Below are 16,393 nucleotides of genomic sequence, written 5' to 3' on the forward strand. Positions count from 1 at the left end.
TTTAAGATTTTGTATAATTTAATGTTTTATGAACTACTTTTAAGATTTATTTTTGGGCTTCCCTGGTGGCGCAGTGGTTGAGAGTCCACCTGCCAATGCAGGGGACACGGGTTCGTGCCCCGGTCCGGGAGGATCACACATGCTGTGGAGCAGTTAGGCCCGTGAGCCATGGCCGCTGAGCCTGCGCGTCCGGAGCCTGTGCTCCGCAATGGGAGAGGCCACAACAGTGAGAGGCCCGCGTACCACAAAAAAAAAAAAAAAAAAAAAAAAAAAAGATGTATTTATTTTTTATTTATTGCCATGGCCAATGATGACCAAGATCACATGAAGGATTTTAAGGAAAAAGTTAAAAGTACTGCTTTCAGTGATACCTAACATTTATTAGAAGTCCTATTTATTCTGATAAAAATGAAATCTAAATAGAAACTTGAGGTAGCGATGGGATGCTATTTGTTCATTCTACTTTAAAAGGCCATATACACAAAGCATAATTCCTTAATACTGTAACTCCTTAGATAAAATTTTTGAATGGTCATAAGAATCTCTAGCTAGGAGAGAAATGAGATGAAACTGTTTGCAATAATTATTTTAAGCTTAAAGCATATAATAGTTTAGGATTACCAATGCTTTTTCCCCTAGTAATTTAGCATTGGAAATTTATTAAAAAATACCCTTGTTCCCCTGCTGGGCTGTATTTCCAAACAATGTTAGAGGTGAACATGCTTGTTAAATCCTCAGTGGACTTCTCAGGTCACATGTGTTTTTGCAACTGCCAGTACAACCTTTTTTTTTCCCCCCCAGATGTACAATGATAAGTGTATGTAGTAAATGTTTCTTTTTGTAAATTGATTTTTATTACCTTCAGAATACTATCTTTTCTTTTAAGTGCCATAGGGATGTTTTAGAGTCTTCTTTGTTTGATATCAGAAAAAAAATAGTAATTGTTTTTTTGGAAGACTCATCATTAATTAATAATTATTATACTGAATATAGGTTTAACTTATAGAATGGATATAAGCAAATTTCCCGTGTTATTAAAAGTAAAGCTTCAGTGTTTCAAATTGCAGGTGAGACAGGAGAGATGTAAAATTTGAGCCACTTTATTTGAATAGCTATTTGATTTTGTCCAGATTGTTCTTCAATGGGAAAAGCAGAAGTTTTGAGAAAGGTGAAAATAATGTCTCATTTTTCCATGCTGGCCAGAGATAGCCTTCAGCTTTGCTTCTCTTTGCCAGAACCAGGCTTACTCACTTTTGGTGCCCACATAAACATTATTTATTTGTAAACATTTAAAGAGCATTATGCTCATTACTCCTATATCATTCAGGTTTTTGTTGCATGCCCCTTAATATCATCAATCTCTGTTTGTAGTCATGGTTGTGATTATTTTGATTAAGTTTTTCCCTCTGCCACTAGACTGTACGCGTTTTTTTGTTTATCTATATCTTGAATAGTTATCACAGTGCCCAGAACAAAGAAGGTGCTTAGTAAATATTTGCTGAGTGACTAAGGGTTTTCTTTATCTTTGTCTTCACATGTACCTGGCATAACAATTGATATGTAGTTAGTGTTCAGTAAAGGTTTGCCAAGAGAAATTGAAAAAAATCTATTTAATGTATATAGAATCCCTTGACAGTACTTGCAAATATTATAAATGTGCAAAGATTATACATAACTTATTTCGTATTCCTTATTATTTTTTAAATGTATGACTGATGTAATAATACCTATTATTATTTAGAGTCCTTTACTATGTGCTACACACTTGATATAATGATCCAATATAACTTCAGAACAATTCAGTTAGGCTTTTATATCCCCATTTTATAGATGAGGTAGCCAAGACTCAGAAAGGTTAAGTAATTTATCTAAGGACACAAAGCTAGTAAATGGAGAATTTAGTTGTTTAACCCAGATTGCATGTCTCTAATACCTATCCTTTCAGCCACCATATAATTCTAAGTATTACACAAGCCAGAAAACTCTAGTTTAACACATCAAAGATAAGCAAGTTGTATGTCATGACTAGAAAGTATTAGGTAAATAAAAATGGGTAAAAATTTATTTTAAAAAAATAGTAAATGTGATTCAGTAATGGGAAAGATTTTGCTAATGTGGTTGTAAGAACAAGCTCAAGGCTGTTTGTTCTTGCACCTTAAGTTAGATGCTTGGTTTAGTCTGAGTTTGACTTGTAACTTTTTTGTCTATGCTTCTTGTAGGTTTGAGTGGCCGCTTCTTTGTCACTACCCTCCCAGCATTTTTTCAGTAAGTTCAAATAATTTTTTGGTTTTACAAAGATTAGAAATCAGTAGATGTGTACCAGTATTCTAAGTTGTTTTCCATAACCGTCACTCATGCAGCTTAGCATTTGAAGGGAGAAAGACTGGTCTGCACTGAATGATAGTGATTAGAAGAGAGGGATGCTCAGGGTGCTGCAGAGAAAGGAACCTAATTTCAAGTAGCAAATAGGTGAGGAGGTCAAAGGAGATTTTTCTGATGATGTAAAAGATGGGATGATTCTTAATAGATAGGAAGGAATAGGTTAAGCAGGCAAGGTAGAGAAGGCCTTTCCAGATAGAGGATGTATCATGGAAAAGCCCGGGAGAAAAGGAGATAACCTTCAGAGAACTGTAACTAGTTCTCTGTGGCTGGCCCATAGGGTACAGCTGGATCATCCTGGGTGATGGGGCTAGAGAGGCTTAGGTAGTGAGAGGGGGGAAGGAGAAAGGGATGGATTCCGGAGATACATAGGAGATGGGATCATTGGAACTGGTGATTGATTAGCCATAAGGAAGAAGGAGCCTGTGATGACTTACCAATGGGCCATTCTTAACTAGTGAAAGCTTTTGAGGAGCCGTTAGAATAAGGTGAAGTTCGGAAGATAGAGGCCAGAATAGAGAAGATAATGTGAAGGGTTTATGCTAATTCCAAATGGGGAAGTTTAGGTGATAGCTTGATTTCAGGATCTAAAGCTCTTAAGAAAGATCTAGGCTAGAGATACATACTGGGGTTTAGATAACAGTAGAAATATAGACAATGAGAAATAGATACATTGGGAAGAGAAGCAGGTCAAGGATAGAACCTGAGTTGACCACCATTAGGATATCTGCAAAGGGAAACAGGGAGTGTGGAAATGAGAAGGGATGGACAGAGTAGTAGGAAGAAGTCCAGAGAGCTCATGTCATAAAAGCCAAGGGAAGGGAGGCTCAGCAGTGGACAGTGCCAATGACCCACCCAGGAAAAATGGCAGAAAAGTGCTCCATGGATACGGCACTTAAGAGTCATTGGAGACCTCTAATATGAGCAGTTTCCATGGAGTCATGGACGCAGGACCCCCGACTGCAGGAGTGTTGAATGAGTAATGTAAGAGGAGAAAATGGCAAGTGTAGACTCCTCCTCTAGGAAGCTTGACTGGCAAGAAAGCGAGAGGGAGGGAAGACGAAAGGCGTATGTGAGACTAAGAGGCATTTTGTTAATTTTCAGGGGAGGGACTTGGATGACATAGATTTGGAAATGTGGATACAATTTTTTAAAACTTGATAACAATTGCTGTTTTGCTGCTATAAGAGAAAAATTGGAATAGTTGGTTGCAAAAATAATAAAAAGTAACTTGGCAGATTAGACAGTGCCAAGGACTTTGCTTATAGGCACAAATTGTGCAGTAATAAAATAGAATATTTAATACTTTCTGTTTTGGAATTCCTCATTTGTACTAGATAAGTATTTATGCATGCTTTCTGACTTATACCTAACTATAACATTTCTTTTTCTTCATTTGAGCCAAGTTAAAATTCAGAGTGGAGTTCACATGTAAAACCAATAGTTATTTTGATTTTCATTGTCTGTAATACTTGATATTTTAATGGATTTATTTTCTATTTGTTTTTATAATTTACAGTGCAAAAGATGGGATATTCCGCCGTTACCGTGGCCCAGGAATCTATGAAGACCTGCAGAACTATATCTTAGAGAAGAAGTGGCAATCAGTTGAGCCTCTGACTGGCTGGAAATCCCCGGCTTCTCTAACGTAACTTGTTTTTTTAATGACAAGGTGTTATTAATAGAACAGATGGTCTCAAGTTAACAACCCATAGAACTTGACAGTCTACATTTTTCTTCATATTCACTTCTGGTTACCCAGACTACACATGCCTATGCTTGGCCCATGTTGTGTTTCTGGTTTTGTGACCCACATATGTTTCAGCTGGTTGTTAGGATACTGGGAATTAAGTACCCAGATTCAGGCGGGTTACAGAAATCCTCTCCTCTAACTTTTGCACCATGTCACCTGTTTTCTCTTTACAAAATATGGTGAACACCATTTACCATCCTTCCTTCCGTATAAATTATTCATAAGATAGAGGAGCAACTGTTTCTTGAATTATAGTTCATGAAGGAATTGCTCATGTATCCATGTGGAAAATAAGACTGATGGTGTCTTTGGCGGCCTAGCAGAATACTGCTGGGGTAACTTTTGGCCATAATGGCAAACTGTATAATGCTTGGTGAGACAGATAAGGCCAAGCCATAATAACTTTTTCACAGTTTTAATTTTGAATGAATTGTCATATTTGTAATTAATTTTATATTAGTATATATAAGTGTAAGGACTATCCCTGCTGAAATAGGGTCAAATCATGCCATATTTCAGGAATAAGTAATCTGGTAGCATTTACAGGAAATACATGGCTTATTCTAAAAGCAGCTCATCTCTGGCATTTCATTCTGCAAATATGTGAGCACTGATTTTATGCAGGTACTGTTCCAAGTGCTAGATGTGCAGCAGTGAACAAGACAGATGTGACCCCTCTGCTCTCCTCGGGTGACTTAAAGTAAGACAGATTAAGAAAAAAACTAGGGATGTAAAGAATCATAGTCTAGATAAGGACTGTTCAGAAAAAAACAAAAAATAAACCTTTACTAAGTCAGGGACTAATTGTGGGAGCGTGGCCCTGCATTAGACATTAGATGGGGGCTAGGAGAGGTCGCTCTGAGGGGAGGACTGCAAGTGAGATCTAAAGACAGCATGGCCCAGCCAGGTGACGAGCAGGGGAGGAACATTCCCAGGAACGGGTATAGCATCCGCACAGGCCCCAAATCGGAAAGAGCTCCGTGTGTTGAGGAGCAGAAAGGTGGCCAGTGAAAGGGAGGGAGAGGAGTGTAAACTGAGAAAGCGAGGAGGGCAGGAAGCAGATCATGCAGGCCTGTGGCCAGTGAGGAGCTGGGATGTTTAGCAGCGCACGCGGTGAGCAGAGAGTGGAGAAGGCCATGTGGAGAGGTGAGACAGGTAGAAGGCTGTCTCAGAGTCTAGCCCAGGGATGGTGTCAGTGCAGATCAGGGTGGTGGCAGTGGGGATGGAGAGAATGGGTAGATCTAAAATATGTTTTAAACATCTGCCCCACATGCTGGAAGCCATCTCGCGCCGGTGGCAGTGTGCCTGCCACTCCACGTCCCACCGCGCCGAGCCCCTGCAGGGGTCATCATGAGACAAGCTTGCCAAAATGGCCGCAGCCAGTTAAGGAGACTGAGGGAAATTTTGAGTCACTGGACCTTGCAGACCTTGCTAAAAAGCAGCCATGGTGGCGCAAGGTGTTTGGGTAGGAATCTGGGCCTTCAGCCGAGAAGTATAGCGTGGCAACCCAGCTGTTAATTGGAGGTGTCACTGGATGGTGTATGGGTTTCATATTCCAGAAGGTTAGAAAGTGGGCTGGAAAAGGGACTGATCCACAGGATTTTTGAGACTTTATGAGTTCTGAGAATGTAGAAAACTTGGAATTAATTCTTAAACTTGCAGGTGATCCTTTGAAAAATGTATGTTTTTCAGACCTTCCTTTTAAAATGTTTGCCTTGGACTGGGGCACGAACCCGTGTCCCCTGCATCAGCAGGTGGACTCTCAACCACTGTGCCACCAGTGAAGCCCAAAATGTTTGCCTTTTAACTTATCTTGGGAATGATGTATTGAATTTGGAAATTGTAGCTACCAGTAGATGTGTGGCATTTTTAGGAATTCATCCATTTCCATTTTTTTCCTTATTATATTCTGGTAGTATTTTAAGGCAACATGTTATTTTGCTTGTAACAAGTATGAATCATACACAAATCATAATGGTATGAGCCACTTTGTTCTATATTTTTGTACAAGAACTCAATTTTTTTTTCACTTTTTATTATGGAAACTTTCAAACATACATAAAAGTACAGAAAATAGTACAATAACCCCCATGTACCCTTTACCCACCTATAATCATCAAATTATAGCTTTTTTAATCAATTGTTTTGAAAGAGATACCAAATGTGTCATTCTGTTAAAGGTAAGAACTCGTTTTAAAAATCATAAATACAATACCCTATTATTATACCCATCTGACCCCACCCAGACCAATGGAATGGGGGCTGCAAAACCTAACTGAAGTGCCTTGTGCCCCTTTGGGCTGCAGGTAGTGGGAGTGGTCTCTCTAGTGGGGTGGCCTTTATCCCCCTGATTATTGGTGATGACAAAAATTAGCAGGTTGCTCTAAGCTGCTTTGGGCGGGTTTCAATAGATAATAGACTGAAATAAGATTCTAACTTCTTCCTGAGGGACGTGGTTGAGGTCCGTATTGCAGGTTGGCCTCATCCTATTGCAGTGAGAATGGCCTTGAGTTTTGCCTGCTGAGCGGGGCCACCACTGGTGGCCATGCAGAGTGGGTGCTGAGGTTGAACAGTGGCGGTGCTGTGATGCACATCACTGGTGGCATTTAGGAGAGCTCCCTCAGGCACTCAGGGGAGCCTCTAAATGGAGACACTGTTGCCAGCAGCTTTGTCTCAGGTGAAGTGAGAGAGATTTCCCCCAAAGAGCAGCTGCCACCCCTCCATGCCAAACTGAGATACCAGGACCAGGCAACTGTACCCATGGATGCTCTGTTTCCTTGTGATTGGCAAGACCTCTTTAATGAGGCATGCATTTTTCTCCAGTACCCAGAATCCAATAATGTGCTGGGCCTCCTTAGTGATGGGGACTGAAGACACAGCAGCTTTTCTTTGACTGACAGAGGGATTAAGCGTTTTCAGTCATCACTTTGACCGTGTTCAGGTTTCAGCTCCCCTTGCTCGGGGCTTCCCTTCCTGTAGTTTGGCCTGGCCTGGAGAACCTCTGACAGCTGGTGGCTGGAGTGCCTGTGAGACTTTTCTCTCTTTTCACTCCTCACCCCAGAGCTCCTTCTGTCCCCTCCTGGCATCCCTGCCACTCTGGGCCACCCTTTGACCCAGCCTCCCTCCTTGTGATGGACCAGGTAAGATGGGAGCTGTAATGCAGAGGAGAGGGAGAGGGATCCACTGGCACTTTCACTTTCCGGCTGCTGCCCACTCAGGGCCAACAAATAGATTCTCATGTCTTCAGTCTTGCTGAGGCTCTGTATCCGCATTGTTGACATGGTTTGAGCTTGAGCAGTCCCATTGTCATGAGCATCACTGTCATTGTTATAACATACAAACAAGGCTTTCCTCCCGCTGTCCACCTGGGCCACTTGTCTGCTCCCACGTCTCACCACTCAGCTTCAGGGACATTCATCAGTAGGCAGGGGGCCAGGGGTGGGGATGGGGGAAGGAGGCGCCTGACTGTCACACCTGGCCTGCCAGCTGGGTGAGAGCCCTCCTTACTGGACCTGGCAGGACACAGGACACAATTAAAAGGTGAATCTTACATAATTCTAGCTAACATACCCTTGGGTTGGGTGCTTGTGGTTTTGAAGTGTGTAACTGTTATAAAGATGTTCTCTCCATCATCCTTTTGTGTGACTTTTGCAGAAAGATGGACATGACTGATGGTTGGGCTCTTACTTGAAACTTTTACTTTTGTGTAGTTTGGGAAATGCAGTAAATTTCTGGTTGAAAAAAATGGCTTAGGGATAGATTTGAAATATCTGAGTATCATTAGTATTTCACGATGATGTCAGTTTCTTCTCTGAGGGAAACTTACTTAAGGCCACTTTTGGACCCCGTAGGCAAAATTAGGCTGCTGCCGTCTCTGCTCCCTCCACCAAATTATCAGCTTCATTTCTTTGTCGTGGATTCCAGGTCTGGGCCCTTCTTAATCACTTATACAATATTAGTGTGATCTCTTTGAGAATTGGGCAGAAAACATGCCTTATTCTGGACTCGATTTCCCAAAAATCATGCAGTGTGGCTTAACGTCTGTGATGTTGGATTCTTCTTAAGGAATTATGAGTTTCAAGAGCACTAGTTTTCTAGTGAAAACTGACAGTGTTGCACTTTCTTCACATTTTCAGAGAACTGTAAAGTCAGCTTATTGATTCACCAAAACTCTACCTTTCTGAATTTGAAGTGGTAAGAAGTGCCATTACTATGATTGAGAGCAGTGGTTTGCATCCTTGCTTGTCCAGGGGAATCACCTGTGGACTTTTGAAAACTACTGGCCCCTGGCTGCCATCCTAGAGACTCTGATTACACGGGTACTGGTGGGGCAGCCTCGTGTTCCTGTGGGGCAGCCTCGTGTTCCTCTGGAGCAGCCAAAGTTGGGAACCGCTACAGACTTGGAAGCTGGTGCTAATAAAATTATAGTTCTGCTGTTAACAAGTGACTGCTGAACAGGCCTTTAAAGCCTTTTAAATTAAGTGCCATACAACTTCAGATGCCTTCCGAATACCAAACATAAGTATAATATTACAGTTTATTAAATGTTATAGGAATCGTGTGGAGTGGATGCATGAAAGTAGCATGATGGCCGACCAGGGCCATTGTCATCAATACTTGTAAAACTCTTGGGCAGAAGATTGTGGGGTAATGGGTATTTGTATGGTGCCAACATATCACCCCACAAATGACCTACCCATTACCAAGGGAAAACTGCATTTCCACTGGAGAGGTCTGTCTCAATCACTGGTTAACCAAGTGATTAAACTTAGCATCACTCAGAGCCCACTTACAGCAGGCTTTTTAGTCTCTAAATGGAAGATGAGATCATATTTTTCACTTTCCCAGCTCTTCCCTGAAGACTGAGATTCAGTGCTAATCATGGCCCCTAATAAATAAAAAACACTTGGCAAATGTTAAGCTTTGATGCTTCTTTTGTTTCCCTGTATGTCATAATAATAGCTAAGAAGAATAAGATTGAAATCAATGTCTGCTAATAGATGTTGAATTAAACTGAGACAGGACTGAGTTTAAAGATAGGAAGGAACAATTGTTTGAAGCTTTAGGAGCCCTAAAGAAAGGAGTATACCTGGAGAAAAAAAATAAAGCAGTCTGAAACTTGAGTAGTTAACTCAATAGAAATAACTGTGTAATAAAGCAAAGGAAAGCACTCTCTTTGATCATGTAGTGATTGCTAATGTGAATCCAACACCACTATCGATTGATACTTTTAAATGAAATTTAAATTTTTATATGATGTAAATGTAGTTGTAAAATGTTTTAATAATTGTTTTACTATTAAAATAAAATATGTTTTAAAGGTAGACTTTGCTCAGGTGAAGGAGAGGGAAGATTCATACACACACACACACACACACACACACACACAACTCCTTGGTTTCTGGTTTGAGAATTTGATGGTCTTGGTACCAGTTACTGATTTGAGCGAGAGAAAATCAAGGGTTCAGTGTTGGACATGTAAAGTTTGAGATGCAGACTTCTTTGTAGAGCTGCCAAGTTGGATGCATGGAGCTGGGTCTCCATGGAGAATTCAGGAACACAAATACAAGGCATATAGATGGTATTTAAAGTTTTAGAAGGAAGGGGATCACCTAGAGAGAGAGAAAAAGAAAAGTGCTTGGGCCTGAGCCACAGGACACTCCAAAGTTAAGAAGTTGGATAGAGAAGGAGTCAGCAAAAGGAAATTGAAAATGAGTACCGGTGAGTCAGGAGGACAGGCGAGGGTACACAGTTTCCTAGAAGCCAAGTAAAAGGTGCGCAAGAAGGAGGGAATAGTCACTCGTGTCCCATGTTACCAAGGGGTTAAGAGAGATCAAGTCAGATAGAGACATTGAGTGAAGCAATGCGATGTCATTGTGGCCTTGACAAGGAGTGATAGTGCAGTAGTGATGGAAGCCAGATTTGAATGGGTTAAAGATACGGTGAGGAAGAAGCAGCAGCAAGCGTAGGCTTCTCTTTGGAGAAGTTTGTGAAGCTAAGCTGGAGGGCCGTCTGAGGTCCAGTGATGCTCTTTTCAAAAGATGAGAGAGGGTAGAACCTGTTTTCGTGCAGATGAAAATGATCCAGCAGAGAGGAAGAAATTACTGATGCAGGAAATGGGATGACAGGAAAAACCAAGTCATTAGCAAGACAGAAGGGATGGGGTGCAAGGCACGAGTTGAGGGTTTGGACTGTGCTCAGGCAGGTAGCCTTTCTCTGTTGCAATAGGAGAAGGTGGATGCAGTTGTACACCAGGCTCAGATTTGCTGCTGGGAAGATAAGAGAGATCACATAATGGCTTCTGGTTTCACAGTGACAGACAAGGAGTGTTTGTTAGCTGAGAGTGGATGGGGAGGGGAGGGTGTGTAAAGTTTGAAGGGAGAGAAAAGGATAGGAGCTATCATCTCAGGTAAGAGCCTAAAAGATTACAGTGGGACTGGGCCGTATTGAGTGCTCGCTGAGGTTTGTGACTGTGAGGGGAGATCGTGATTTTTCCCCAGAGACATTCAGCTGCTCAGGGTTAGGGATTTCGCCAGGCATGCACCATGCAGGGAGAAAGGATCAGGGACTTGACCGTATTTACAGCAGAGTAATTCAGATGGTGACCATGGGGTCTAAGCTCTATAAGGATGGAAATGAATCCAGGAGAGAGGACAATGTATTGCAAGAAGTGGAGGAGTAGTCCTTGTGACTTGAATCTTGTGTTTGTTTATTTTTTAATACCATACATCACCAGTGGTTCTCCTTCTCTTTATGTTTTTAGGATGTCTGGAATGGCTGGTCTTTTTAGCATCTCTGGCAAGATATGGGTGAGTAAATATGCCCTTTATTATTATATTGGTAGAGGGTTCTTTTTAAGAGTGAAACGGTAGCTTCTAAATAATTGGAAAATAAACACTTATAAATGGTTTTATAATTTCCGTTTTCTTTTTAAGTCACAGAAGTACTCTTACATGGGGTCACAGTGGAAATGTGTCTTTGTGTCCTTGTAAGGACATAAATTGGACAGAGACCTGTAACTACTGTGTCAAAGTCATATTTTCTTAGATCGGTAATGAATCCTTTTAACAAAGCTGAAAGGGCTTATGTGGTTTCTCTTCATCTTATTTTCCCATTGTTGTAATCTCCCTACAGATCAAATATTTGTCAGGGATCAGCCAACTTGTGTGTGGGCTGGGCCACCCTTTTTGGTAAATAAAGTTTTGTTGGAACACAGTCACATGCACTTATTAATTGTATTCTGTAACTGCTTTCACACTACAGTGGTAGAGATGGGTAGTTGTGATGGAGATCATATGGCCCACAAGCCTAAAATATTTATGATGTGGCCCTTTAAGGAAGAGAGCCCCTGATATGTGTGATTGTATCACTTCACTGAGTCCTTTCAGTGGCTTAGAACTTATTTAGGTTAAAATGTTGAACTGTTACATAATCTTGAATGTATCACATAAGCTTTTGCTCCTCTTTACATGTAGGGTGAACTAATAAATCCTACCAGATTTGACAAAATTGCTGTGAAATTAAATATATATCCTTAAAGTACTTCAAAAGATCTTTAGAAGTGAGTCCCTCCCTATATTTGTCTTTTCTAAGCTATGATTATAGGTCATGCATCATATTTGGAACTTAATATTCAGGGAGCTCATGAAGACTCTCTGTTTTTCATGCATTTACTGTATGTTTAGGGAAATTTAAGAACAAATTTTTGTGTCCTAGTTTCTCAGTTGTATTATATTTCCTGCCTTGTGAGATACCTACTTTAGATTTTTTTTGTTTAATTTTTAAAACAGAAAGCAAATTGGTAACTTAGATTCAGTCTTTTTTTGGTTAAGATTTGTTAACTGGTTTTTTTGACATTTGTATATCATATTAAACAATAACTAGCGTTTTTCCCTTTTCAGATAGTTTGAGTTTCATATGGTTTTCTTCTGATATTTTCGTAATATTGGCAAGAAGTTTATTCAAAGGTTGAGAATTATGAATTGCAAACCAGGAACTGAGAGTAAGGGATTCAGCCTATTGCAGTATTTTGACACTAAAGGTTGATGGAGTCATATATTCTGATAGCTATCTGAAAACCTTATAGCCATATAATGCCTAATCCAAGAGGATAATTTAATAAGTGTGAGGAATCATCATCAAGATCTTAGCACAGAATCTATTATAACTGCAGGTCAAGAGATGAATTTGTTCTGAGGGTTAAGAAGAGCTTAGATGGAAGCTGATTGTGACCTTCACACATTGTTAAAGAGTAGTTTTATTTTCAAAGGTAGTACCAGGGAAAATAAATGATTGCTCAGACCTCTTATAGCTTGACTGATAAACAAGGAGTTGCAGTTTGTCATCATGTCATGCAAATGATGACAATATGTGGCATTTGGAGCACATCAAGGCCAGGAGTTGATGTTTTATCTTTGTAGGCACAGTGCACAGCCTTGGGCAGCATGGATGGATTCTGTGTGGATGCATTGGACTTCAGAGAAAAGGCCATTTGGAGAATAGAATATGATCCATCTCTGAATAACCAATTAAGATGTTCTTATTAGGACTGAGAAGTAAAGTATATATGATATTTATATATTTTATATATACGTATGTTTAGACTTTCCAGATATTTTTAAAAAGAACAAAAAATACAATTTTATAAGATAAACTGTAGAATTTGACACACAGCAATTGTATTTTACATTCTATTAGGTCATTTTGTCTAATATTAATACCATATTTTTTCTTTCTGCTTAGTGTATACCTGGGATATTTTTTTCTACTTTCAACCTGTTTGTTGTTATGTTTTAAGTGAATCTTTTAAAAAGCATATAGCAAGAAGTAATTCTTTTCACTGATAAAGTTAGTCCATTTATATTTATTGAGGTCACTAATACATTTGCCCTGATTGTAGATTGTGTGTGTATGTGTGGTGGGGGGCGGGGTGGGGATGTACATGACTAAAAGAATATAGATGGTAGGTTTGTAGGTTATTTTAGTCTCCTCATATGTGTACACTACCTTAAACATCTATAATAGAAATCTGGTATTACTCTCTGTATCAACATCTGGTTTCCTCAAGCCTCTTGACAAACTTTTGTAATTTCTTTTATTCTTAGAAACAAGTCCCCAGCCTTTCATCAAATCTCTGGGAAGGGCTCTCACCACTTGTGTTTTCAGAATTCAGCCCTTGTCCTCTTATTCAGAGGGTATGATCTCTGGCCTGGTGTGACCCAGTCCTTGGCTGTGCATCAGCCTCTGATTCCCACTGCAACCTCTAGCTATAGTTTGCCTTGTTGTCCTTACAGAACTACTGATACTTAAGCCCGTTCTCCTAGCTGACCACCTGACTGCTCAGTTAGCTTATTTAGCTGGTTCTTCTCCCATGCCCAAGATCCTCACATCAATGTTGAGTATGTAATTGTGGGGAACATAATCTGTTTTTAACTCAAGTCTAGATAATATAAAACTGCAGTGCAACTGTATTAACAGTGAACAGAAGAAACACAGCGCTGGAACTAAAAGAGTGTAAAGACTCTGAGGAAGAAGGTAAAAATAGGGAAGAAAGAAAGACGCAGAGGGCCTAATGCCAGTGAGGCAAGATTGTTGATGCCAATCCACAGTCTCTTAACCATACTGAGATTTTTGTGGATGCATAGACAGATAGGAGTCAGTCTTTTCTCAGCAACAGTGTCCCATGGATGGGTTGCTAGTCCACCCGCTGTATGTTTCCCAACCCATTTGTTTTCCCTGCCATAGACAGTTGTTCTGTGCTTAGCATAGAACCTGGTGCCTATCATGTACTTGAAAACTGTTTTTTGTTACTTTTATTCATTAATCATTGTTGTCATCATTATTTTACTTTTTCCGCTGATTAGACAACAAGGAATACTTTATCTTTTTTCACTTATTTTTTAACCACGGTTGATAGGATTGAAATAGGGTTTTATGACAGTTGTACAATGTGTACTTTTGTTAACTAGGTTTAGCATTTGAATGTATTTAAGCATTACTCTATTTGTTGAATTTGTGCTGCTTACTGAGCTAATACAGGATGTAAGTTAATACCTCTCCTCAGTGTTACTGTTGTTATGAAAAGATGCAGGCATATGGCAAATTTTAGTTACAATAAGATGTGCTACACCTTATTGGACATGCTGTGTGATGGAGAAGATTTAATGCTTTATCAGTATCTCATGATGAGAATTAAAGGCCATGAATGTTTAGACTGGAGAATAACCAGAGTGAATTTTAAAACTCTAAAACATCCCCCTGTGTTTTAGATGGTGGTGTCTCTTCTCTTAGTGTTTTTGGATCTTTTGTTGTTTGTAAAAATATCTGGAACCATATTACAGTGAGATGGTGGCCATCCACAAGTCACCTCCCCTTGAGCCTACAAGAGGCTGCAGATTTGTGTCTTGTTGGAGGTGTTGAGAGGGTAGAACATAGAAGGGGAAGTGAGCCCTTGGTGATCACTGGAGAAGGCTTTCTGAGCTACTCCCACACAGGGAGGATATTTTGAGGATTCTAATCTGTGTCTGAAAGGGGTTTAAGGATCATCCCCAAACTCCTCAGGGTATATCCTGTGATGCAGATGGGATTTAAATTCAAAAGGCTCTCTGTCCTTTGGGGCCAGCCCAGCTCTGAATGAGACTCTGGGACGCTGGGCTGGATGAGTGGTGCCCTTGGGCGGGATTTAACCTGACCTGCAGTAGTTCAGATCCCAGAGGGCTTGCTGGCCTCCCTGGGGAGGGGAGGCTCCACCTCTGACCCCTGGACGCCTTGGCCTGGCTCCATTCCTTAAATCCATCTGACCACTGGTTGGAATATTCTTCTCATTTATTCTGCATTTAGTTCTCTCATTCAAATGTATGTAGCCAAAATGTATGTAGCCAAAAATTAGCTCTAATTCAGTCACCTATTGCAAAAGTATAAGGTATTGGGCCCAGCAGGCGACATTTTCGTGCATAAGTAAACAACAGGATGCTTCCTTGTAATGAGCATATATAATATTGAACTAGGTCAGTATTTTCCACAAGTGAAAACTGTTACTTTACCTGGCAACGAATGGAAACACAGAAATCTAAAATTGAACTAGATCAGTTTTAATCAGTTATTACTTGGAAACATATATACAGCAAAACTTCAAGTGCCTAGTACCAGGAACCCTAATACTCTTAAAGGTACTCTGAAACCATCGTGGACTCAGACAAAGTAAACAGGTAAGGATTTGTGGCTGCAGTTGTGAGAGCACAACTTGATTAATGAGGCTTTAGTAATAATCACCTAAAAAGACCACAAGATGGCAGAGTTTCTCTAAGAAGCTCAAATAAATCCTTTAAAGAGTGAGTTGATACAAGAAAATTGAAGTGGAACCTATTATAATAAGAGGATGTTTTTGAAAGCACTAAGACTGACTCAGAATGCAGTGATTCAAAGGCACACAATTTACTGAATCCTAGAAAATAACTTAGAAAATTTATTGAGGGTTTCTTAAATCATTTATTTTGCAAAAGGGCACAAGACACTGTCCAGAAGGACTTATAACTGGATGCTGTTATTCATTCCAACTATATGGGCAGATATTACTTATAAAGCAAGTTCCAGAATTCATACATCCATGGGTCAGCACAAAGGAATACTGGCTTTCCATGTCTTCTAATTCTTTGGCACATTTCACAGTTTAATCTTGATGATGATATTGAATAATCAAGAAAAGGCATAAATAAACTGTTCAATATACAAAATTTCCTAAAGTAGAGAACTGTGCAATGCATCTTAAAACTTCCATTGAACAGAATTTGAATGAAACAACCTTTTGTATCCCAAACACCTCTTTTGCCTACTTGGGCTGCAGAATACTAGATTCTTCTTTTTTTTTTTTTTTTTTTTTGCTGTACGCGGGCCTCGCACTGTTGTGGCCTCTCCCATTGCGGAGCACAGGCTCCGGACGCGCAGGCTCAGCGGCCATGGCTCACGGGCCTAGCCGCTCCGCGGCATGTGGGATCTTCCCGGACCGGGGCACGAACCTGTGTCCCCTTATTTATTCTTAATAAATAATTGCCCTGGCTGAAGACAGAGTGACGACCAGTGCCATCAGCAGAGGACAGATGACAGTTTTTCAAATCAAGAGTTGTTTGCATTTCTTATGAATAGTTTAAGGATTTGCTAGTATCTTTTCCTTATTCAATAAATATTTATTGAACACTGATTATGTGTATTTAAAAACTTGATGAGTCTTTAGATATATCTCTACTGCTGAGTAAAAAATTGGAG

At 40.1% G+C, this 16,393-nt stretch overlaps 1 protein-coding gene across 1 annotated transcript in view; it reads left to right on the forward strand.

Annotated features, from left to right (window-relative positions):
• The window catches only part of TMX4 (thioredoxin related transmembrane protein 4), a 44,859-nt gene that overhangs the window by 14,794 nt on the left and 13,672 nt on the right, over window positions 1-16,393 (forward strand). The window contains exons 3-5 of the mRNA XM_022556469.3: window positions 2,220-2,265; window positions 3,899-4,027; window positions 10,896-10,941. Of these exons, the coding sequence (XP_022412177.1) occupies window positions 2,220-2,265; window positions 3,899-4,027; window positions 10,896-10,941 (221 nt within the window). The remainder of the gene's footprint in view (window positions 1-2,219; window positions 2,266-3,898; window positions 4,028-10,895; window positions 10,942-16,393) is intronic.

The sequence above is a fragment of the Delphinapterus leucas genome, chromosome 15 (assembly GCF_059928025.1).
Source record: "Delphinapterus leucas isolate spDelLeu-1000000601 "Yukka" chromosome 15, BTC_Dleu_Yukka2, whole genome shotgun sequence".
In the NCBI taxonomy this organism is placed as follows: Eukaryota; Metazoa; Chordata; class Mammalia; order Artiodactyla; family Monodontidae; genus Delphinapterus; species Delphinapterus leucas.